Source organism: Haemaphysalis longicornis, unplaced genomic scaffold (genome assembly GCF_048455015.1).
Source record: "Haemaphysalis longicornis isolate Haplotype H1 unplaced genomic scaffold, Haemaphysalis longicornis Haplotype H1 scaffold_1, whole genome shotgun sequence".
In the NCBI taxonomy this organism is placed as follows: domain Eukaryota; kingdom Metazoa; phylum Arthropoda; class Arachnida; order Ixodida; family Ixodidae; genus Haemaphysalis; species Haemaphysalis longicornis.
The window spans coordinates 239618739-239644266 of record NW_027526203.1 but is presented as its reverse complement, the minus strand read 5'-3'; the positions used below and the strand labels follow the sequence as shown (position 1 = coordinate 239644266).

General features: G+C 47.8%; 2 protein-coding genes across 3 annotated transcripts in view; one reads left to right on the top strand and one right to left on the bottom strand.

Annotated features, from left to right (window-relative positions):
- LOC144142985 (SPARC-like) overlaps nt 1-16138 on the top strand; it is a 38643-nt gene extending 22505 nt beyond the window's left edge. The window contains exons 2-8 of the mRNA XM_077674814.1: nt 9235-9305; nt 9823-9946; nt 11249-11376; nt 12578-12716; nt 15264-15474; nt 15551-15699; nt 15842-16138. Of these exons, the coding sequence (XP_077530940.1) occupies nt 9235-9305; nt 9823-9946; nt 11249-11376; nt 12578-12716; nt 15264-15474; nt 15551-15699; nt 15842-15882 (863 nt within the window). The 3' untranslated portion in view covers nt 15883-16138. The remainder of the gene's footprint in view (nt 1-9234; nt 9306-9822; nt 9947-11248; nt 11377-12577; nt 12717-15263; nt 15475-15550; nt 15700-15841) is intronic.
- Nucleotides 16139-17657: 1519 nt separating this feature from the next.
- The window catches only part of LOC144142995 (uncharacterized), a 39096-nt gene continuing 31225 nt past the window's right edge, over nt 17658-25528 (bottom strand). For both annotated transcript variants that reach the window (XM_077674828.1, XM_077674823.1), the window contains exon 11: nt 17658-24754. The gene's annotated coding sequence lies outside the window, so the exon portion shown is untranslated. The remainder of the gene's footprint in view (nt 24755-25528) is intronic.

The window sequence follows — 25528 nt, the reverse complement described above, 5'->3', positions numbered from 1 at the left end:
CCTTCCACTCCCTCGTCCTGTGTTCTCTTCTATCGTCCGCTCTGTTGACAGATCGACGCGGCTCTGCGGAGCGACGCGAAAATTTTGCCGACATCCTGCGTCTCTCGCTCACATATCAACATATTCTTGGTTAGTTCATGAACGGACCGACAAAGACCATTGGCGGATGCAGCGTGCATACATCAAGGCCGATACGCACATTCTGAAAGGGAGTAACGACGTGGCAGTACTACACAGTTCTCCGAGTTATAACCAACCCAGTAGGGAAGGACCTTGAAAAGTGAAAAAGCTACCAGCGCGATTAAAGCCAGCGACGCGCGGCAAATTCCGCGCAAGGCCGCTCGTGGTACTGTCCAAGCTGACGGCTGAGAAACGATGTCAGCGCGAAAGCATCGCGCTGCACTGGCGTGGGCGTTTTGTGCTGACGAGAGAAAAGACGAGCGGGCCACTTCAAGGACTCGACGTCGCGCCTCTCGGTTCCGCGTGTCCTTGGGCAGTCGTTAAGAGGGGTGGCGAATATGAGGCCCGGTTACATCACCAGTGCGGGACGACGAATCTGCCGGGGAGATTGCGAAAGACCTCACACCCTCGGCGACGGCCGCCTGCTCCGTTTTCCGGCCGGCACACGTCAACGGACTATACACATATATATCTGCGTGGTGAGGTTTACGATTTCTGCTTGGTTGCGTGGTGACGCTGCCTCAAATGATAAAGCGAAGAGAATGTGGGGCACGCACCGACTAGATACCATGTCCTGATGCGTGAACAGGCGAGCTCAAAAAGGATAACAAAATCATGAGGGATACTTAGAAGTGTCGAAGAATGTGAAGGCGAACTGTTGTTCTGCTCTCAAGGCGGTTTGTATTGCACGTGCGGCAGCGGCCGGCACTGCTGTTGTCCTTTCCCAGCGCGCGCTTCGTCACCCTTCTTCGTCAACTTACGGCATTGCCGCTTCCATTTCTCGGCGCGCGTTCTATTTTAACGCCTCTCTTCCGAACTTTCGCGACATTTTTCGGCAATGATATGGGCAGCTCCGCGACGCTGTGGGGCATATGCGAAAATTCGGCGTTCTCATTGCCCGCACCGCCAGTGCTCCACCTTTGATTCGAGCGTCGCCGTAAACCATCGGTCGGCCGTGGACTTTGGTGTACGATTGCTGCAGACAGTGACGAAGCCAGAAATATTTCTGAAGGGGGGGGGGGGGGGGTGTTATACGCCGAAGGTGAAAACTAAAAAGCCTGCGGCCAAACCATTATCTTATAGTCCTTTTTATGCTTTAATCAAACCGAATGTGCACTGTAATATGCATACATAAAATGCGAGTCCACACAGGACTGCACAGTTGATTTGTAAAGAGCATACATATATGTTTTCACAAAAAACACTCGTGCGAAAAATAACTATCTGGTTTTCAGCAGGGGTCTCCAATGGAGTCCTGGACTGAGGACCCCACCTCACAGAACGATGCTCGTAATAAAATTTATTCTGTCTCTCTCTACAGAAAAAATTATCTTAGCCGAAATACGTCAGTCTTATTATTTATGTTCAACATGGTATAAGCCATCGTAGTGTTCTGATGGTGATGATCGTTGTGGCCAGAAACCCTTTGTATCGGGCAACAACCGAAATGTCCAAACCAGGTGAAAAGTTAACAAAAGACGTATAAAAAAAGAAAAAAGAAACGAAAAAAGAAGAGAAAAAAAAACGAAAAAAAAAAAAAAAAACGGCTGAATGCCTAAAGTCATTGCACCGTCCCCACCAGCGAGAAAACTAAAGGTAGCAGTTTTCCTGCAGTCTTGTGCATATGGTACACTGCATGCGTATGTACGTCCACTGCACTGTCACCATTCACTGCAGTTCACTCGTGCGTTCACTGCACCGTCACCAGAGCCGCACCCAGCCGAACCGATCGCTGCCAGAGTTGCAGTCGTTCTTTCGTCGTGTGTACGTCCATGGCATTGTCGACGCCGTCCTCGAACCCTAGCGCCTGTTGTACAGTGGCGTTGACTCTGGCGGGTGGGCGCAGCTTGTGGCAGTGCAGCACCAGGTGCTGCATGCTTTCCTCATGGTCGCCGCATGCCCTGCACTTTGCTGCTTGAACCTCTGGTGTGCTGTCGTAGCGCCGGCAGTACAGCAGCGTGCGCAGTGCCCCCGCACGGGCCTCGAAGAGGAGTGTGCTGCCGCTGCTGTTGTCCTAGACACGCATCCGGCCTATATCTTGCCTGTGGCTGCGGTATATAGTTCCAGGGTAGACTTTTGGTGCATTGCGGTCCGCCAGTGAGCGTGTTCCTCCTCTTTCACTCTGGAGCGCACCTTCTCCGTGATCTTGTGCGGCGGGCCCACCTCGATCGGGTTGGTAGTGAAGCCGAATTTTCGACGGAGGTTGTAGAGGCGGTTGCACCACTGTGTGCGTACACCCTTGAATGCCATGTAGCGGAACAGTCGCCGCGCCCAGTGTTCATCGTTCATGACTCGGAGTCGCTCTTCGAATACAATCTTGCTGGTGGCCTCGCGAGCCTCAAATGTTGACCATTCCAAGTCACCTTGTATGGCCTCCACAGCCACTCGGCCATGGCAGCCCAAGGCAAGGCGGCCCACCTCTCTCTGACCACGCTCGAGCCACCCCCGTGTTGGCGCCGACACACACACACCACATGTAGCGTTCGCGAAGGTGAGACACGGGACGTGCACCGACTTCCACAGGTCACGGACCAACAGGTATCGGTTGCACCCCCATAAGCACCATCTGCGCAGGATACAGCTGGCGCGTCTCGACTTTTCTTTCAGTAGTGCCTCGTGTGTAGCATACCAATTGTCGCCAGTGGTGCTGAAAGTGATGCCAAGGTAACAATAGCTGTGCATCGATGGAACCTCTTCACCGCCAGGCAGCAGCACAATGCGAGCTTTGTCCTCTGGGTCGGAGAAGCACAGAACCGCTGACTTGCGCGTGTTGAAGGCCAGTCCCAGTGTTGACAGATGCTCAGCCGAGGCGGTGACAAATCCCTGTAGCTCAGCCGCACTTCCAGTGAGCAGGACAAGGTCATCGGCGAAGACCAGCCCCGGAAGTGTCCACATTTGCGGGATTCCATCTTCAGAATAGGGCAGCGTGAAACCAAGTCCCTACGCAATAAGGGCTTTCTCTAGCCCTGCTACGTACATCATGGATAGCAGCGGGAAGAGCGGGCACCCCTGCTTCAGTCCCCGGTGTATTGTCACTGGCTCCGTGCGGACCTCTCCGAAGCATGCCACTGCCTTGTTGCCGGTGTATAAGCGCCGCAGAAGGTCAATCCATTTGGATGGCATAGCCAGCTCGCTCATGTGTTGCAGCATAAGGGCGTGTGGGACATTGTCATATGCCTTAGTGACGTCGAGAAAGCATGTCACCAGGCCGCGGGATTCTTTCCGTGCAATGTCTATTGTCTATGCACTGGGAGGGTGCAAACAGGTTGTCCTCCATCCGACGACCCCGTCTAAATCCATTTTGCAGCTCCGTCAAGTGACCACTTTGCTCCGCCCACGCGCTCATCCAGGCCTTAAGCACTTGGGCAAAAAGCCTATACAGTACGCTGGTGACTGTGAGTGGCCTTGTGATCCCTGAGAAGGCTGCTGTCACCGCCTTTCTTTGGTATTAATGACACTTTTCCCAGTAGCCATGCCTCTGGAATGGGGTCGCCGTGGATTATGCCGGTGAGGATTGCTTCAAGGTGTGCTTGCGCCACTTCCCCCAGACACTTGACCAGGGCCGCAGGGATGCCATCGAGTCCGCTTGCCGTGTGAACCCCAATGCGGGCAAGAGCACATTTGAGAGCCAGCGGTGTCACTTCCCATTGGCAGTCAGCCATGTACGAGTCCTGTTCGCTTGGCGGCTCTCCTACCGGGCTGTCTTTGTGTTGGACGTCACCTTGGTTGGGTGTATGTTCAAAGATTCTCTCAAGATGCGATGTGAGGTGCCGACGTATATCAAGCACTGTGTCACCCGTCATTTCATCTCGGAGCGTTGGCAGTGGCGATTTGCGGTCGAGTGAGGAAACATAGGTCCAAAACTTCCGGGTGCTGCTGCGGCCTGATGTAGTGATCTCCTCCAGTTGCCTTTGGTCGTTTTCTGCGATTTTGCATTGGACCAGCTGTTGCACTGCTCGTTTGCAGCGCAGATACTCTTCCCAGGCTAGGAGGCATTCACTGGCTGCTTTTTACCAACAGTAGCGCCCTCTTTTTGCCAAAGTCGCACTCGGAAGATAACGCGTCTCAAGATGCAGAGACGCTCGCCTAGTTTCGCCAATGAGGGGCGCATTCAGCTCCTTGGCACCAGGGATTTATACACACCCCCCTAACACGTACCCCCCCAGAAGGACTTCGACACCCCCCAAAAAAGATTCCACAACCACAAGCACCCTGCCTAGGGATTTATACAACACCCCCCCAAACATCCCACCGACACCCCCCCAAAATCGAAATTCTGCATAAACCCCTGCTTGGCACATCCCCGGCGAGAGCAACAGTGATGATGATTGTTTTACCGCCAAGGACAGGCACATGCAGCCTCTTGGCCAGCCACTCCCGCGTCACTTCTACGTTCGCACGCTCCGCCTAGTTTCCGTACGCGTCTGTCGTCGCTGTGGGAATGGGTGTCCGCACTGAAACGAGATCTTTGACGACAGAACCACAGCCGGCGGTTGGCGATACCGGCGATATCCGGTATGCACGATGCCCAAATCTGAATCTGCGCCCGCTCAGCGTTTGGCGGCATATCGTGTTTCGCGACGGAGAGATGCCCTTGCAGCCAGCCAGCCAACCGGATGCGCCGGCAATGGAAGATGCCGCGCCAGGGAGGCGCGATATGGCGGCGGGACAGAGGGTCGCTGCGCATCGAACCGCGAGCTGCCGCCGCTCCAGCTTCCTCTAAATATAGAGGCCCAGGGCGGCTCAGCTGCGCTCTGAACTCTGACGGCCGACCGAAATTTCTTCCGCTCCCATCCGCGTCTGGGACAGGCCGGAGGCGGGCGTTTTCGGAAGTCAGTTTGTTTTCCCTCAACGAACGTAAACGCTCGCAGGGCGCCTTCTGCTGCCAGACCGAGGAAAAATTTCCGACTTGCGAGAGAGAGAGGAGGGGGAGAGAGAAAAACCCAGGGGGAAAACAAAACGGTCGAAACTTCTATTGCGTGATGAATGCAGCTTCTATCGGAAGGCCCTTTCGTACCAACCACACTAGAAGTTGGGAGCTCTCTCTCCCATGTTTTAATAAAGCTGTCGGCTCAAACTGGGGCTTATTTGTTCTCCGACGGCTTGGTCAGCGAAACTGCCAGTTCGTGCTATTCGTAGTTTGTTCAGAGTGCAGAAGTCCAGACACCTCCGACACCGCATTCGGAGGTTGGCTTCTCCCTTCCCTACCTCATTCCGCAGCCGCGTCACTCGCCAGTGGGTGCCCAGCTGGCCAAATGTTTCTCGACTGCGCGGCGGGGGTGGTTGGTTTGTGGCCGCGTAGAGGGTTTCGAAATAATGAACGGTACTGCCAACAAGTCCTGGGAGCAACTGTTAACAGCCGCCATGCTGGTCCCAACTGCAGCCTTGTTGGTCCCAACTGCAGCCCAGCTGGGACCAGCAGAAACCAGCAGCGGCCCAGCTGAGACCAGCTAACAGTGATCAAATATTTTTTCTTGGGTCGTCAGGATCACATTTATTTTTAAATGCAGAGCATTTCAGTAACTCACGATGTCACCCGCGTTGCCCCGTCGTAGTCCGCACCGTCGCTGTCCGCACCCCTCCGAGGCCCTACACTATATAAAAGAAAATACTATCCGGCGCCAGGTTTCGATCCCTCGACGCTGCGGGCGGAACGCAATGTACATGGTACTCAACCCACTACGCCACAGAGCCGACTCAGAATGGGACGCTACGGACGTGCCTTATATCGTCGACTCATTCAAATTACTGCTGACGAGCGCTCTCTCGTCAGCAGTTGCCACAAGTGCAACAACATTAACGTAACGCAAACTACTTAACGTCGTGCGCCCCCGGAAATGCTCTGCATTTGATCGTGCCCCTCGCGAGGGGGATGTTTATACAGGAACTCCTACTTCTAGCGGACTCCTGGCGCCCTCTTTCTGCCATTGTAGATACTATGAGGCGGTCTTCGAAGGGCGCCAAATTTGAATTCTACAAAATTTTTTCGAGCAACAATTCTAACTCGGGCTTCACTTCTTCCTGCTCGAGTTGAATTTCATGCTCTAGGTTCTTGTTCTCCCGTTGGAGTCTCTCATTTTCGAGCTTCTTTCTTTCCCTTCGGATTCGCTCGATATCGAGGGCGTACCATCGCATCTTTTCCTCGTGTTTGAGTTCCAGATCGCGTATTTATTTATTTATTTATTCATAATACCCCTAAGGGCCCTCGTGAGAGGGTATTACGTAGGGGGGGGGGGGGGTTACATGAGCAAAGGTACAAACAATGAACGTTAAAAACGAAAAAAAAAACCGAACAATTATAAAATTTCAAATTAAATACAGACTAAGGTTGAAGTATATATTATAACAAGTAATTGGTAATCACAGCATTATAGAGCAAATAATAGGCAACAAATCGTTCGAATACAGACAAGTACACAGTCAACAACCTATGAAAATGCAAGGAAAAATAATCAATACACTTAATAATAAAAAGAAAACAAATAAAGCATACACCCAAAAACGAATAAAAATATACTCACTCATCACACCGGAAATAAGCTGAATCAAGGTAAAAAAATAGTAAAAAAGCTGAATCAAGGTAAACAATCACCATCATCCGCATAGTTCCTCGTAAACAGTAATGGGCGGGACCACTTACGTGAATCCCTGTAGATTCAGTTCCTGGTCGAGTTATTAATGGGTCTCATCGATTGCTGAACCAGTTGCCCGTTCTTGTGGTAACAAGCAGCGCGGCCTGTGGCAAGAGACGAGAAAGCAAATACGTAATTAGATCGTTTTAGCATAGCGGGTAGCGTCCGCTAACGCTATGGCGGCGGGTACCGGGACTCGACTGGGCATTCGTTCCGGTAGGGTGGATTAGTTCCGCGAGACGGCCCTCGCCACGCTCGCGCGTTCGTTCCGCTGAGGGTCGCCCTCCTCGCCCTCCCCGCGCGCATGCGCAGTCGGTTCCCGGTAATTCGCTGTAGCGTGAGCCTACGCTAGCCGCTATGCTAAAACCATTTGCTCTGGCTGAGCTTCCCGTTGAACTTGGGATAAGCGCGAGGTGTGGCCACATTTGTCTATCAGTTCCACCCCTTTAAGAACGGGGTGTAACATTCTATGTGAAGCTAAAGTGTTTTTACAGCGAAGCTTTTAGTGGTATGTTGGTCGAAAATTTTCAGCTTTTTCTATAGAATACGCTTTGTGGCAAAGCCAACTTTCTTGTGAAATCTTGACCTGTAACTCTCAGTCTGTACGTATCTTGGAAAAAAAAAAGTCATTATACGACTCTCGATTTACTATTCTAATCAGTTCACTCTATTTCTAGCAGAGTTTTAGCATAGCGGCTAGCGAACGCTACGCTAAGGTCGGTGGTTACCGCAACACGATCGACTACGCATGCTCGGGGGGGGGGGGGGGGCACTTGCGAGGAGGGCCACCCCTCGCCGCAACGAATGCGCGGGCTCGGCTCGGCGGGCGCCGGTCCCCGCGGAACGAATGCTCACATGCGTAGTCAAGTCCTGGCACCTGCGACCGTAGCGTAGCGTTCGCTAGCCGCTATGCTAAATACCTCTGATCCCTTTACCGCCATTGTTGACGTTTCATAGAGCGAAATCTAAAATCAATATTATTTTTCCCTGAACACAATGCTTCCGGGGACGAACTGGAGTTGAATGAATTTAAGGCAGTTCTTTCAATGATGATGATGATTGATAGTGGTATCCCCTTTGTAGCGGGGTGATGATGCGTCATCTTACAAAAAAAAACTAAAAATAATATAATAGACCTATGTTTTACATTCCCCCTAGATTTGGATGGACACCCTTGCATTCTAACACTATGTGCCGCATATATAGTTTCTGTTTCTTTTCCGCAGACCACGCAGACCCCATCATTTTGTGTACACTTCCCCACAAAGTTCTTAGTTCGCAAGCAAACTGCTCTAGCCTCAAAAAGCAAAGCACTGCCTTTTTAAATTATCGTATATAAATTTTCCATTCTGATGTCTAATTTCTCAGCCCTCTACATCTCCAATGAAGTTTTAGCTTCCATTTTTTATCTCCATTTATTCGTTTCTATCTGCCTTGCCTCTTGTTTGGTTACCTTGGTTGTCTTGGATTCTCCACTGTTCTTTCCGTGAACACAAGGTCGTATTTTGTCTTCATGGTCAACGGTTAATTTGTTACTAGTATGTCTCACTGGGAAGGAGACTTGCCGATGGCAAAGTGGTTCGAGGGAAAGGGTCAAAAGAGGGGAGGGAGAAGAGGGAGAGGTGAAGGGAAGAGCGCGAGGGGTAGAGGGGGAGAGGGGAGGCAGCGTCATTCGCAGCAAGCATGCAGATACGCGGCTAATTTTTTGGAGCGTTTTTACTCTCTGCGCTGTCGGCCATTTTTAGTAGCTTCCACTTTCGTAAGTCGACAAAGACGGTGGGTTTTTTTGCTCGTTAAGAATATAATGCCTTTGCATTAAAACCAGGAGGAAGATTGTAATGACAGCTGATCACATTGTCTGCATCGCGGCACATTGCGGTGAAGCTCCATCTCGGAGCAAAATTTGAGTATTACGTGCACCCGAACTTATCTCTTACCATTTGTCAATTATCGGTGAGGATTATACCTGCGAAAATATGGCAGGTCTTCAGGGGTACCCGGGTTAAAAAAAAAAAGACTGCTACAGACCGCTGCCAACATGCCCATGCCCACTCGTAGCATGGGCATGTTGGTATATTAGAGAATTGACCAAGTAGGAGCTGTGCTTGCCGTTCTATGAATGCCTACTTGTTTGCCTGCTTTCTCGATTCGTGGCTAGCTCGCTCGAAAGGCTCATTTTTGCATTTCATGCACTCAACGACTTTCTCAGGCGGTGGTCGAATGACCCCTCCCCCTCTGTTCGCGTGTTCGTGGGTACAATCGGTAACTTCATTACATTTGCCTTTTATTGCAAAAAGCAATTATGTTGCATTAAACCCCAAACTCGGAGAATGTGCTGATTGTGCACTGCCTGCCTTTACCGTTGCTGGTGCATTTATTTTTTGGTTATTCAGTAGGAGCAATTGGATGTCGCTCTTTTCAGGACCCTGCAACATGAGGGCCTTCGTTATCCTGCTGCTCGTGGGACTGGTGCTGGCAGTGGAGGCAAAGAAGGTACTACTTGCACCTGTTTTCGCAAAAGTGCATGTCAAGTGTACGGACGATGAGCCGGTGCTCTGCAGTAGTGGCTAGAGATGCATTAAAGTGATCACTACAACCTTCCATTATATTTTGCATGATTATATATCTCTGAGAAGCACACACTGTTGCAGAATGTGCTTGCATGCCATAACAATGCATCAGTGGACTCGGGGAGACATTTGTACGCTGTTATCAGCACGCATGCTAATAATGTGCCTTGGTGGGCTAAGCTGTGGTCTTCCATGGTCTGGCATTCGCTTTTGCGTCCGCCCGTTGCATGAAAGCTTCCGCAACCTTGGTTAATCTTGTGAAACTTCTTATGGTTAAAAAGCTAAGCTATCTGTCCTCTTTCTACCCAGCTGAAAAATAAATGCGCAGCCAGTTTTGAATGCTTGTCAGGTGGTTGTGAAGATGCCAAGGCAGCTACAAGTGAATGATGCATAGAGGCCATCAAGCAGTGTGTAAAAAAACTACTCCTTGCCTCTTACAGCACCACGCATCAAAGCATGTGAAGAAACACTTTACAAAGAAGCCGAAAGACGCTGTCGACATTGTCGCCGAAGATGAAAAAGCCAGCATTCTGAACGACAAGAGCGCAGAACTGGATGCTGAGCGTAAGTGTAGTTCTGTTTATGGACGATGTGCACATTTACCTTGGAGATTATTGAGTCGAAATGTGTTGTTCTTGGCAGCTAAGGTGTTGGACCTTTGAAAATGATCTAATTTTTCTATCTCAAACAGCACCACTTCAGCCGGGAACTTTGAGGGTGACTGACCACGTTTATATTTCTTAATGCTAGTTGGGATTGCATTTAGAAAGAGGGACTATGATATAGCTTTTGATTACAGTCAAACAGTAATAGGGAGTCTTATTTAGTTATTTTCACACATCATGTTTGATGAAGATGTGGCAGTTAATAATAAGGAATAACCTACTAGAGTGAGAAAAATAAAAGCAATACATGGGGGCACGTGACGACAATGAAGTCTTGTCATACCTGCGGTTTCTGTTCAAGCACATTAATTTTGGTAGCATATTTTTTAAGGATTTAGCTATTAAACTGTCCTCAGGCACACACTTGATTACTGGTTGTACTTAATGGGCAAGCGTTGCTCAGTGTAATGGGTAAAATACAAAAACAAAGCTACTCAAGGAGCTTTCGGTGCATGTTGAGGAGCAGCAGGCTAGAATTCATTCAACGTTACCCAGAACGAACACATAACATAGTAAGATGTGTTGCTGGGCGAGTTGGTGCATGTTACAGAAATAAGATTTAGCGCAGCGAAAGACACGGACGGTGAAAAGGACGGGACGGGCGCCCGTCCCGTCCTTATTTCTGTAACATAACACAGCTTTGTGTCAGTACCTAATTTTGACTATAAAACTAAATACAAACTGAACTCCAATAATCAGAAGTGATTGCAGACTGATCACTTTTGCAGCCAAATGGTGCTTCAAAGCCAGTGTGGGCAGTATGCCAATCGCATACCCACGGTCGCAGCCAACGGGATTCTTCGTACCATTGATTTTTGGTACCATACTGTGGTCATGCCACCGGCGCATTTTTGCAGAATGTTGCTGTTGTACAGAGTACAGAGCACAGTTGCACAGTGTTGCTGTTTTGTACAGCTTCAGTGTTGTTCGTAAGAGAAAGTCAGCTGAAGGCCGCAATCTGTGCAGCCAGCAGTGTGTGTGTGCATAATAGCATTGTCGCGAAGTATCATAGCGCGTTTGCACATTACCCAGATAGTACTGTACGCTCATTCTTGGTCTTTTGCCGTTCTTGCTGCAAAGGACCCCACCCCCGTTGAAACATCCGTGTGGCAGCACACGATGTACGCATGGTCTTGCCAGTGTCTGCACAGACTTGTGCTTTGGCTCTGAGCTCAGCCGTGCCCTGTGCACGTGGTCGCAGGCGTGCTGAAGGACCCATGCAGCAAGGTTCGGTGCGACCCGGGCCGGGAGTGTGTCATCAACGAGGACGCGACAGCCACTTGTGAGTGCGTCACAAAGTGCCAGCCCGAGACTGATCCCAGGAGGAAGGTAATTCCACACTGCTGAGGCAAGCGCTACTCGGAAGCGAGCGTTTGTGACAGCATTGAAATGATTTTTTTTACACGTGGGTGCATGCGTGCGTGTATTTTGTATAGCTTGCCTTCCCTTGCCGTGTATTTTTTTCATGTCTCCCCTTAAGTATTCATTTTATGCCCTCAACTCTGATGCAGAAATGGCAATGCAGATAAACAGATAAATAACAAGTAAATAAATAAATACACCACACGCAAGATGCTCACTAACAGTGCCTATGATATGCGGTTTAAATGTAGCTGACCTTTGAATTTTTGCTGCATTGTTATGGGCATTGCTTCGAGTGTGCGCCGCGATTTATAGCATCTTTGCTGTTCTCGTATGCACACGTGCTGTTTCACATTCCCCCATTGACCTACCTGGGTTAGAACAGATTTGAATGTGGAACTGGCCCCGGTAATGCGACTAACTGAAGCCAGTGCTGTAATCTCATCTGCTCTAACCCGAATACCAGCTATACTACGACTGACAAGAATAGCTCAGTCACTAAGGAATGGAAATATGGGGCCAATTCCAGTGCCCAACTGCATTGCTGAATGTGGTGCTAAGCAATAATGGGGAAGAGAGAGCCAATCAAATGGAGCAGTTATAAAAGGCGGAAAAAAAAGCAGCAGGATGCCTTTGGTGGAGCAAGGGAGGCTCTTGAGGGAGTGCGAATCTCATGCCCTTAAAGCAAGAAATGCGTAACATTTCAAGTTTTTTATCATCTCGGAGCAATGTGCAGCATACTTTGTGTTGCCACTGCTTTTGTGACTAAATAGTACCGGTAGTAGAGGGAGGCAGAAATTTGCTCTGAAAAAAAAAAAAATATTGATGAACACAGAAGACTTCGTGGGCCTCTATTGGAAAAGCACTGGTCAATCTCAAATGAGTTCTGAATGGGAACCAAACTTAAAATACTGACGCCTTTGTGCCTGTCCACTACAGTTCACCTAAGCAAGCTTAAATTAGAAACCCCCGAAACTGTTGCTTAAACGGAGCAGCTTTGTCTACAGGACTTGCCCCCAAATCAATCAAACTCCTAAACATGACAGTGTTTGTGGTCATCCCTCAAGGTATCAGTCATTTAACATGATTCCCTGGCTCCTGTGTTTATGGACAATGGTGGACCTTCCCCATGGTAAAGGGCGAATAATGTCCCTGTGCGGTCTTCCAGGTGTGCAGCAACCACAACCAGACGTGGGAGAGCGACTGCGAGCTCTACCGAATGCGCTGCCTGTGCAAAGACGAAAAGGACGGCTGCAAGGGCGAGAAGTTCGAGCACGTGCACATCGATTATTATGGAGCCTGCCGAGGTAGGCACTCTGCCCCGCTCTCACTCAAACTGTGCAAAAGCTGTGGACAGCGCGCCACAGTTTCTTGGAAGCAAGGTTACCGGGCTGATGTTGCACGTTCATGGGTTGCACATCACTGTAGCACTACATAATCTTCTTTGTAACAGAAGTGTGCAACTACAAAGTGCCTGGCTGTAGAATAGGCAGGAAAAAACGCGGCGGTGATTTAGGCAGACACAACGTAGTTCAGGGAATAGTACTGGTCGGCTTTTGATCACATGTATGAACACTAAGCAGTGCTTGCGGAAGGGCTGAACCTTGTGCACGCTATGCAAGTCCTAGCTGATACAGATTTGCTTTGTTCTTCCTACAGTTAAGGCCAAAGACTTTTTTTTCCCCCTTCCTTTGGCTATTTGCACTCATTGAAGTGAATAAATTTATGGTCAAAAGGGCTGAACCTTGTGCACGCTATGCAAGTCCTAGCTGATACAGATTTGCTTTGTTCTTCCTACAGTTAAGGCCAAAGACTTTTTTTTCCCCCTTCCTTTGGCTATTTGCACTCATTGAAGTGAATAAATTTATGGTAAAAAAATAACAGCTCAATGAACTTCTTTGTCTGACCTGTGTACTTGGCCAGTGAATGTGAAACTGCAAAAGAGTGATGTTCGATATGCAGCGAATTGACCCATTTTCAGGGAGTTTGCAGCCTTCACCTTGGCCAAAAGGCAGTCCTTGTCAGTTCGCAAGGAATTTTCATGTCAACATCCTTGTCAAAAACATTCGCACATTTTGTCATTTATTTACCTCAGAGATTTATTCAGTTGAAATGTGTTGTTTCAGGCAGCTAAGCTGTCGGACCTTTAAACACAAACAAAGCCACATATTTATTTGGAACTAAGAAATAAGCAACCATTTTTGTTTTAGAAGTAAGAGGTAAGCGAACACTTTTGTGTATGTGCAGCTAGAATTGTGGGCGTGTCGTCCAGTCTTGTTACCGTCTGACCTCTTTTAAGCTCAAGAGCGCAGGGACTTAAAACTTTTTATGCATGTGCTATCTAAAAGAGACATGGGCGTCCAAAATTTTTCTGAGGGGGGGAGAGATTGCACCTAAAGTATCCAGAGGGGGGGGTCTGTGAAAAATATGCATAAATTGAAGGTGTTTTAAATGCAGAGCATTTCAGTAACTCACGATGTCACCCGCGTTGACGTCCGTAGTCCGCACCGCCGTTCTCCCTACTATATAAAAAAAAAAATACTATCCGGCGCCCGGTTTCGATCCCTCGACCCTGCGGGCGGAACGCAATGTACATGGTGCTCTACCCACTGCGCCACAAAGCCGACACAGAATGGGACGCTACGAACGCGCCTTATATCGTTAACTCATTCAAATTACTGCTGACGAGCGCTTTCTCGTCAGCAGTTGCCACAAGTGCAACAACATTAACGTAATGCAAACTACTTAACGTCGTGCGCCCCCGGAAATTCTCTGCATTTGATCGTGCCCCTCGCGAGGGGGATGTTTCACTGCGTCTTCTCTCGGTCGCGGGACCCGTGGCGCCATCTGGCGGAGGCGCGGCACAACTCGTAGCACTTTGAAAAGATGCGGCGCCAGCCAGATGTGTGTGTGCGTGCCGCACTTGTACAATTTAACCTCCTTGGACGCAGCACCGTGACGTCTCTACCTATATGTGCGCGACTTCATGCGAGGTGGATTTCTTCTTTTTTATCTTTAAACAATACAAAGAAATAGTTATTCTCTCCACAGATCTTACAATTGAAACTAAGGTTGCTTACAAGCTTCTGCTTTAATTACAGGGGGACGGGGCAGGTTGTTTTACCCCCGTTTATTAATTTATTATGTTTAAGATGTTTTGACTGCTGAGCCTTAGCCGTTACTGAAAGATCTTGGATAAAGGCTGCTCCACAATACTGAAATAAACGCTACATTCATTATGCTTTTCTGATGACTGTTGCTACACATGTATCATTGAAGAAGCGTTTTGCAGTGAGCTAGCGCAGCAGCGCAATAACGTGTCCAGTGCTGCTGATGCTGTGACTTCGCTGAGACTTTTGAGCGCATCATGCCGTCTATATGATGCCATGACAGCACCTGCGTCTGCTGTGCTTCTATTGCAGCCATGTACACGTGGCCATTGTAGCATACATCCCTTTTACTGGCACAAGAAGATAGCATCAATCGTGAGTACGGATGTACATATATTGTGCTAGCTGTGCATCATATGGTATATGTTATCCACAACTAAAAGAAAAAAAAAATCACAGGTCGTTTAAATTGACCTGTAGTTGTTCATTACGGTGTGTTCTATAAGCCAGGTGTTCTGCTCAGTTTTCTTATTTTTTCTTATTTATAACCTAAAAGAGACATCAAATCTGATGGGATGAACGTAAGGAAAGGCATGGCCCAAATCTTTCTCTAGTAGCCCCTTTTCAAGCATTGAAAAGCGTGCGCAGTTGCAGTTGCCGCGGGATATACCGTTGTCCGACCAGCGCAGAGCATCTTCACCAAAGGGGGATCGAGACGCCGCTTGTTGTTGCCCCACCGTGCAGAGCTTCCCCAGTGCGAGGAGGAGGAGATGGAGGACTTCCCACGCCGCATGCGCGAGTGGCTCTTCAACGTGATGCAAGACCTGGCCCGCAGGCACGAGCTGAACGAGCCTTACAAGCAGCTCGAGGAAGAGGCCGAGACCATGCAGAGCCGCCAGTGGGTCAACGCTGTCATCTGGAAGTTCTGCGAGCTGGACAGCCACCCACACGACCGGTGAGGCCCTCTTCTCCATTCGCTTTGGAGGAGAGAGATCGGGGAACCCTCAACGCTGGTCGGCTGCGGCGTGCAGGGCCGTTTCGAGGCACGAGCTGTTCCCACTGCGGGCCCCGCTGCTGTCCATGGAGCACTGCATCGCGCCGTTCCTGAACAGCTGCGACAAGGACGACGACCACACCATTACGCTCAAGGAGTGGGGGCAGTGCCTGGGCCTGGACAGCGGTGAGCGGCAGTTTGCAAGGGGTGTTGGAAGCACATGCATGGGGCAAGGAAAGTGATGTCATATTGGAAGGGAAAAGTGCACATTTCCACGGTGTGAGACAAAGCAGCCAATCACCATTTCTTTCTTTTCTTTTTCTTCCAGCTGAAATCCAAGACAGGTGTGCTCAGATCAGTGGCCAGTAGTGTTTTTGTCACGCCTGAACCGCAGATGCTGCATCAGTGCCTTCTACAAGATCACAGCAATGCATTTCACAAATTTACACTGCCATTTTATATATTCCTCTATGGATGCACCGCTGCCAGTGTGAAGCAATCACCCTGCACCAACCCTGGCTGGCAAATCACTCTTTTCTATTGTTGTTGTTGTTGCCTCTGGCTGCCTGTAGCAAAACTCATGTAGTGCTATTTGCAGAAAATAAAGGTACTTAAAAAAGCACCACTACTGGCTCTCAGGAATTTACAGGCACAAAACAAGGTGGTCTACATACACCGAAAAATTATCGCGTGCGTGTTAAAGGAGCACCACATTCCGAGGCAACAGCCTTTCGACTTCCCAGAAAGTGGTCGAAATGTTGTCCAGAAAGGTGTCACCATAGCCCTGGAAACGATTTCCAAACTAGAATATGCAAAACCGCAAGTTGCACGAGGGCAGATTGGCGATATTGGTTGGCAAATTGCCCCAGTTTCTGTGCAGTTAGACAAACTTTATAGAAGAGAGGCATGTTGCTCAGTTTTGGTCAAAGTGAAATTTTTTTCTCAGTAGACATATTGTCTAGATTTTTTAAGATGTGAGCAGAAGTAGGGTGTCCCCCCCCCAATTTCCATCTCACCTGAGACTCACTACAAAAACAAATAAAAAGTAGGCACAGCTAAAACAAAGCCTATACAGTGTTGTTTTCTTTTCTTCATGGCACACAGTATTAATGAAAACTCGGTTCAGCGCAGATGTACCTAAGAAAACAAAACCAACACGGGTGCCACTCTCGTCGCTATCTCATGTTGGCTTGCATCATCGCTTTGTGCCCAAAACGTGCATATGCAATCCATGCACCAAAGGAGTCAATTTCTTCTGGGAGAGCATCACAGAAGGCATACTTGTACAACTGTCATTCAGGTTTTAGACTTCAGTTGATACAGTTACTTCTCTACTTAGTCTTGTTCTTGCTAGAACCTTTGCCTCTGGAAAGATTGGCAAGCAGCCACGATGCCCACAGTGTAGCCCTAGGTGGCCTTTAACCACTTCGTGGATTAAAGGTCCAACACCTTTAACCACAAGCACACCCACGGGACACTTTTCCAGAAGGAAATGTACTACTTCCGACCATTGGGTAGTATACATGGTATTCACGAAAAAGTTTAGTCACGGACATGGCGCAGCTTGTGCCACTGTCAACAGAGACGTTATTAATGGCACTCACAATTGAGTTGATCGAGGCATTACATACTTGGTGTTCGATGGGGTAGAGTTTGGAACGTCCAACACACATCATGTACTTAGCACGGACAAGTACCGCCATCCTGCGGAGCCCAACGTAACCAGTAACGGCGCACTCACATGGTTGCCTGCATGCGTGCCTCGCCAGTGAATACATGGCAGTGAACCTATACATGGATTTGTGGAACAAATTGAAGGTGACAAAGAGCAGCAATGCGATTGTCACTTGTTTTCCTGGTTGCTTTTTTGCTGTGAACATAGATGTGTGTGAACACACTGAAAAATAAATCAGTGTAAAGTCAGGGATGTGCCTCATCAAATAGTCACTGTACCTCTTTTGTAATTTGTGTTCTGAACCTCGCTACGGAAAAAGACACACATCTCCACAATCCCTGCAAGGTTTTGAAAATATCCACATTTACTAGTGAGCCTTTAGCCGGCATGTGCTTGAAAATATCCTGGAAATAAACTTAAAAATTTGCAAACTCAAAAACGTGCAAGTACACGAGGCACTTGCACCGCAAAAAGATCACAAGTGCGGTTTTTCTTACAAAGCATGTTCTTTATTGTGGTGAAAATATACCTGTTATGCATTCAACATATCAGAAATGATGACGTCGAGGACTCTCTTACAAAACATGACTAGATATACAGCAATACAGCATGAACAACGAACACAGCCTGTCCATACCAAACCTGCTCAGTAGCCACAGCACACCAAAGGTTGTACTCATTACTGCAAACGGAATACAATTAGTTCGAGTACCCCACATTTCTTTGCCAGACCGTGCCAGTTTTTGTCGCTACTGTTAATGCCTGGCCCGCATTCATGGCCGCCCAGGAATGGGTAGTCGCAAGGGAGTCTGTGAGCTCTTCTTTCGGCTGAAGACATGATATGTACACACAATCTCGGATGGGAGGGTACATGCCAAATACACTAGCAAGACAGTTTAATACAGGCAGCTCATGCTTGGTTTGCTTGCAGCTTCTACAACAAAAAGCGGGGCTTCTAGAATGCATTAGCTCAGGAAAGATGGTAGGAAATTGACCACTCATTGCGTTTCTACCGGGAAAGTAGTTTCTGAGGTGGCGATGTGGGCGCTGTGGTGACAATTTATGCTTTAGGTCTTGGAAAGAAAGACTGGTGGCTACACTTGGATTTCCTGGCACAAAGTGGTTGACTACAAGGGAACAGCAAACACTATCCTGGAAGGGCGCCACAGGGCCACTTCGTTGTTTTCAGCATTGCTAATTGCTGCCTAGAGAGAAGTAGGTAATGATTGGGCCCCCATTCAGCACCCCCACAGCACTTTTTGCTTCACTGTTGTGCTCTTTCCCTGTCGACTCGTTCTTTTTTCCATACCATTTCTTCGAACGACAGAGCTTAGTTGTTAGCACGGAGGCATAATGGTTCCACTTCAAAGCTTGAATATCAATTGCAGAACTACGTGTTCCAAGCACTAACTGCAATTCCAAATCAGGTACTTCCCCTATGCTGTATACACAAGCTGCAGTTGCTCTTGAGACCCTTTCGTACAATTTGTGTCGCTACTCTGTCTTGATCACATGTGAGAGATGATAGTCATATTGATAGTCCGTTTCATTTCTGCTGCAGCTTTGTGAAACTGAAATCTCGTGGCAATGTGCTCAGTCAAAAAACAGCACTCAAAACACACTAAAAACGTAAAAAAAAAGAGAAAAAAGAAAAAAAGAAAAAAAAAAAAACTTGTGGCTGCAGGTGAATTGCCATAATTACATCACATAGTAAAGCTACACCTGAGTGAGCTTAGAAAGATTGACTCTGCCTCAACACAACGCGATGCCGCCACTCATAACTCGGTCACATCAGGCTGGACAAGTAAAAAAAACTTGCATAATGCCACACATGTTCCGTGCACATTTTTATGGTGTGTTTCTGTGTCTACCATCCCTGGGACATTCCTGGTAGTGTAAAATACCCCACATGACAGCAATAGATACGCATCAAAATTGTATTAACTCTGCTTTAAAAAAAACAAAACTACACGAAACTTTCCTGCTGTATCTATTGTTGCTACTCTCAAAACACATAATAAATCCAGTCAGGTTCTAAACAGCATAATGTTCGATGCAGCCAGTAAGATTCTCCACAAGGGGTCGGCTGAGATCACTCTAGTAGTGCTTCACCAGGCAAATACTGCATGAAGGCAGATGCAGGAGCAACAGAAGAAAAAGCACATTTGCATTTACTTCTTCTCGCAAGCATTTCGCTTTGGTCCCTTCTGTGCTTCATTACAGTGACCTCAAATACTTTGTTTGTGCACACATGTTGGCATGCATCGTACATGGCAGAAGACTGGCATGCATTTCGGTTAGCATCCACTTTGTAATCCAGCATCCAGCATCCTTTGTAATCCAGCACACACTTTGTAATGTTCTGGTTCGACACTGTTTGCGCTGCCATCTTTGAACATTCGTGGGAAGCCCACCCTTGCCAAGGCACGTGCCACCTTGCGAAAGCCCGTTGGCTGTTAACCAATACATGTATATGCCACAAGCAAATTCAGGCGGGTACACACACAGCGGTCGGCCTAGCACAACACAGGACAAAGAGGGCTCAAAGGAGGTTCAAGCATACATGGACCTGGTTTAGCTGCGGCTAGGTCCCCGTACCAGGTTTGGCTGCCCCTTCCCCAACATTCCCAGTCCTGGGAACGTTTAAGGCAACGTCGCTGCAGCTGCCCCACCAAGTCTACCGTCAACACTGGACACGAGCCTAGTATCCCTCACACATGGAAGGCGCACACCTTTAGATATCCTGCTGACCTCACATCGATCAAAACCCCGGCACGAGGGCCTCTGACATCTACAGGTTGGCTAAATACAGACAGTGCCTAGGATACACAGGAAGTACACACACTTTGCTGCATGACAAAAACCACGACACGACATGGTTGCACAAGTATGCACTGCACTAGTGCTGCACTCCCTGGACGTAAGGTGCACACAAGACAAGGTCACCTGGTATGTCTATACCACCTTTGCTGCTCCAGACTGAAAGCTACACCGTTACCACCTGCAACCCAGTACCACAGAGTACCAACCGGGGACACACAGACACCCCTGCAGAGCTACGCAACGTGTTGGGGCTAGCACCCAGTACACAGAACCACTGTCGCCCATAGCGGTGCACGCTGAGGGAAACAAAGGTGCGCAGCACAATTCAAGCCAGCAGAGCATGCTGACGGCTGCTTTAGGCTAACCGCCATTCTAGGGAGTGCAGAAACGTGAAAGTTGATGGCCTAGTTAGTTCGGTAAGTGGGCAAATGAAGCCATAAAGCCAATCGTGCCAAAAAGAAATCGCTCCGTTGAGTGCAGCAGGAGCAGCGCCACTAACCCGACAATTCCAGTAAGCTACCAGGCCAGGTATAATACAAACTATTGCTATCAAACTACAAGACCCAGCTTCGTTCTGACAACACCCCTACAATGACGATGCCTCAAAGCTGGCTCTCAGCTCAGAACAACTCTTGGATTTTCCTTCCTAGTGCAGGCTCAACACAAGTGCAAAACGGTCAGATGTTGAGCACTTGCCCTTTTTACCTAATCGCACTTGGCAAGCTTGTGCTGTTAAAAAATTGCAACGTGTCACGCGAGAGAGTCTAAAGAGGAAGCATCTGCAAAGCGGGAGAGACTTCAGTACAATTGAGGCTTGCCAATCGTCTTAGTTTACCCACTCCACAACTGTCAATAACAACATGCAAATGTGACAGTCGACACTTTAAAATGTGCAACCTGACGACAGTTGCTGCAGTTAATCAGCATAATTACACGAATTCGTGCAGTGATATGCTCAATCCTGCTTTTAATGCAGCTGGCAACTACATATAGGCAAGTAGCACTGTGTACATGCCAAACATTATGCGCTTGCACGCTGCTGTTAGCAGCTGTGATGTTAGTCATAGATTTTGTAGCAGGCTGCTGTCGACACCATCAATTAAACCTTTAGCATTGCTATATAGAGAAAAAATCGCTCTGGTGTTAGTGTTAACAACCCTCAAATGTGCTGCCACAGCATCGTTTACTAAGCATTTTTATATGCACAACACATAACAAATTCCAGTAAAAATGTGTTTAAAAATTTAATGCCACAGGACGAAAAGAAAAAACCAACCACACTGAGAAATTCGTTCTGCCACCCGGTGCACTGGTTTCCAAAGGAAGCTCCTTGGTTGCCAGAAATGGCCTGGCATATAAAATGCGCCCTCAACCATGTTATATGCAGCCATATCACAGGGGCTGTTTAATAGATAAGAGATCAATTTCTCACACGGGAATGTAATATCAGGCAAGTTCCTTCAATGTGAACAACCTAACCAGAAAACTCGGAAAGCCCAAGATGGCCACAGAATGTGCAAAATCAGTTATCACAGCACTGAATGAGACCTAAAAATGCAGACTAGAGCATCTGGGAAAGTGAACATACTCTGTGGTGCCACAAACAGCCAGTGGCAATTAATACACACTCGAGCACTAATGAGTTGCACAACAGAGAGCCATTGCTGTGGCAAACACAGCTGGAAGAAAGCAGAGGCCACACTTACTGGATACAGTAAAAGCTTGCTCAAGTTACCTTAATACTACAGCGAAGCAAGGAACAAGGACTAAAGGTGAGGCACACGGGACGAGCACTGTCCTCCAGCAGCGCTCGTCCCGTGTGCCTCACCTTCAGTCTTTGTTTCTTGCTGCACTGTAGTATTAACATGGATCACCAACTCGCCTGATCCTGCACCCTGCCAAAGGGGCCATAAAGACCAAGTACAAGTTTGGTTCGTTAGAAAGACTGCTTTGTTCCAATAACGATGTCAATTTCAACGCAAACTTCAAATAAATAGCAGTGACGACTCACCAACCACTTCCTTGCCGATGTTAAGATGTCACATCAACTCTTCTATGTGATCAACAGCTGCCATCCAAAGCCACCGCCAAGAAACATAATTGCGTGATTGAAGTGGTGTCTCTAGTTTCATTTGATCGCGTCACTTGGATGCTGATGTGCAGGTAATACACTGGTAACTCTACTGTTAGTATTCCCTAGATTATGTAGCTGCTTGCGTCGTGCGGCGTGAAATTTGAAAGTGTTTCAATATTTCAGCTTTTTTTTGTTATATTTTTTGGTACTGAAATAGGTTTCAGAAAGTTACCAGAGGATGTCAGTCATGTTTATCACGTTGTTTATCATGTTAGTTTATTTTGAACTGGTTTTATCCATTATGTACTTGTGTTTTGACCACTGTTTGACAACTTGACGACAGGAGATGTCGGCGTCTCCTGTTGCTTGATGACGGGAGACGCCGACAGCCTGACCCCCTAAGGTGCTTTGCCTCAAAAAAACTCCATTTAACCCTTTTGCTCTCGTTGATAAGAATAGTCGTTCTGAGATTGTGTACAAAAATGACTGATGACAAGTATAAATGACGACTATACTCGTCATCAGTCATTTTGGAGCCCTGACGCCACTTTTTTGCAAGACACTGCAGCCATGCGGTGAAACCATCTTCAAGCAATCTTTTTTACACAATTAAAAAAATACAGGAACGTTATTTCATCAAAATAACAGTGCTGTGTGAAGCTATCTTAGAGCAATCTTTTTTACACAATTAGAGAAATAAGGGAATGTTATTTCATCAAAATAATGCTCTACAAATTGAGCAAAAAACATTTTTCGGTAAATTTGGTACATTTTTCTTTCTGTTTTCACGGTACGGAAAGGGTTAAGGACAGAGGCAAGTTCATTACAAGTAGGCTCCACTGTATATCTACTGGCACCTTCATGTGGGCTGCATGGTAGAGTCCGATCCCACGATGCAATGTACAACCGCTAAGAAACTATTCCGATAATGCTCACTGGTATTGACCCTTTTATACCGGTGGACAGTGGAAACGAAGCAAAACAATTGCATTTTGCAGTTTAGTACTATTTTTTATCATTTATCTATACACAAAGAGAAAATGTACAAGCAAATTAATTTTCGACAAAATCAAATGGAGTGCACGAAATCAAATTTGTGACATCTGTACGAAGCCAACAAATATATTGCGTGGGTGATTTCAGAGCACAGTGCTCTTTTATAAGGTCAAACTTGCATGCTTCCCGTCGGTAAAGCGGGATTCACACGACGGAGAAACCCTCTCCGTCTTTAGGCTCCGCCCCTGTTTTAGGCTCCGCCCCTCGGTGGGGATAGCCCGCGGAGGCTCCGCGAAAGAAAATGCCTCCGCATGTTTTCGCTTGACGGCGGTGGCCCTCGGCGGGGAATGGAACCCGTTCCTCGGCGCTGTCGTCTGCTAGTCACTCCGCGTAGCTCCGCATGCACCGCCAGGCCGGATAATCCGGTCACGTGCTGTTGACGTCACATTCCGTTCGCCTCCGCGCGCCTGTTCCTCCGTCGTGTGAATCCCGCTTAAACACGTAAAAAGCTAAAATAGGCTTATACAGCCACACTAATCCTCTGCTACGACCACATGACCAACAGAGGTAGCAATCAAGTGATCGTGCTGGTGCAAGTTGCTCGAAATGAGTAGTGCAGAAAGTTAAGAATACACAACAGCTGTGGCACTTTCCCTTGGCCAGAGCTTGTTAGGGCGCTTGCTGGCTGCTGCAATTCGGTACAACGCATGTAACCAGCTTCAACGAGGTAAACTGCACCAAACATTGGCAAGCTGCCGCACAGCCACTCAAAACAATGATTTCATTAAAATCAGGAGGAACATGCTACAGTGGAAATAAAAAAAGCAAGCAGCAGGCCAACACCCCACTTGCAACCAATGCCCTTGAGTTGCTGTAGCTCACATAAGATTCCTTTAATTAGTCTATGTAAATTGGAGAGGGGGGAAAAAGAAAAAAAAGTAGAAAAAGGAGGAGGTGTGTTACTGTTTGGAAGTTTCCAAATGCCTACAGTGTTTACGGAAGGAACGTGGCCTTGTGGACCGGTTGCATGCGCCACCAATTAGTAGTAGTGATGATGGCACTGCAATACACCAGACACAAAAGCACCGACATCGCACCACCGCATTTCTTCCAGAGATCACGTGACCCCAGAGGGTGTTGCTACTTCGAACGCACAGTCAATGCCGGCTAGGAATGCAGTTTCAGGCACTACTGCACTCGCTGAGCGTGCTTGCCTCGTACTCCCTGTGCTCTTGTACACCTTCCAGCAACACTTCAGGAATTGTACATATTGCATGCTCATTGTCAGTGCCTACCCAATTGCGTAATACTTACTGCGACGGCAACCGCTGACGCCCTCATTGCCTGTCCCAACTCGATAAAAGGCGCCACATTTTGTTTCTTGTAATCTGCCTAGTTTGCATTTCCTATGCTGCAAACTACGAGTTTTCCCTCAATGCCCCATCTGTTTTCTGCAGCCTTCCATTGCAGCTTGCTCGAGCCGTAGCGCTCGCAGAGGAGAACTTCTTGCATGTGGCAGATTGCGCAGGAGCCGCTAAGCTGATATGGGGCCGACTGCAGCTTGTGAACGATGCAATGCACGCAACTTGCGGTGTGGTGTGCAGGTGGGCCATGGGCTCGCCCGCACTCTTCCGTGCAGCCGTGCCCGAATGCACCAAGGGCCCGGCTGAGATCTGCAGGAGAGGAGAGAAAATTCGATGATGACATTTTTCAGAAAATATGGCATCGGTTCACAAGAAGCACGAACCAATTGCCCATTTGGTTCAAAGCTAGTCACAATGTAGGATGTAGCGACTGACAAAATCCTCCTCCTTACGCGCGTGTACACTAGCAGTGTAAGCGAGACTTGGACACGACCGGCCTGCTATGCATTTTAGCAGCATCATCTGCGTTAGCAAGAAGGATACCGTTTTTTTTTAGCAAAATTTTAATGCGCCTTTATTTTACTGCGAAATGATATGCAATGACCAGAAATGGGAAAAATAACATGGCTCCAATTCTGTCATGCACGTGAATACAGTCTAGTCCACTTATAACAATATCCAAATGCCAAAAAAATCCAATCGTTATAACCGATAATTTTATAAGCGGGTCGTGAAATCAAAAGACGAAACAGAGCTCAAAACATTTTATTCACATGCAAGCAAGGTCGTACTACTACTTATTTGCAGAAAACAAGCCATAGTTAGTCAGCTTTGTTTGCTGCATGCAAGCTGGCGCACATCTTTTTCAAGAACATCTACAAGTGCTTCACTAAGCTGAGCGAAGGGTCCTTGGCGGAAACAAAGACCGTGAGGGACTGTATCATGCATTGGGCCTCCTGCAAAGACGCTAATCGAGTAGGCTCGCAACCACGCCATCAGAGTCGTCACTTTTCCCGCTGCCCGCAGTACGTATCCGCGCAACAATCGCCCCTTCAGTGAGGCACTCGGACGTTTCCAAAACAT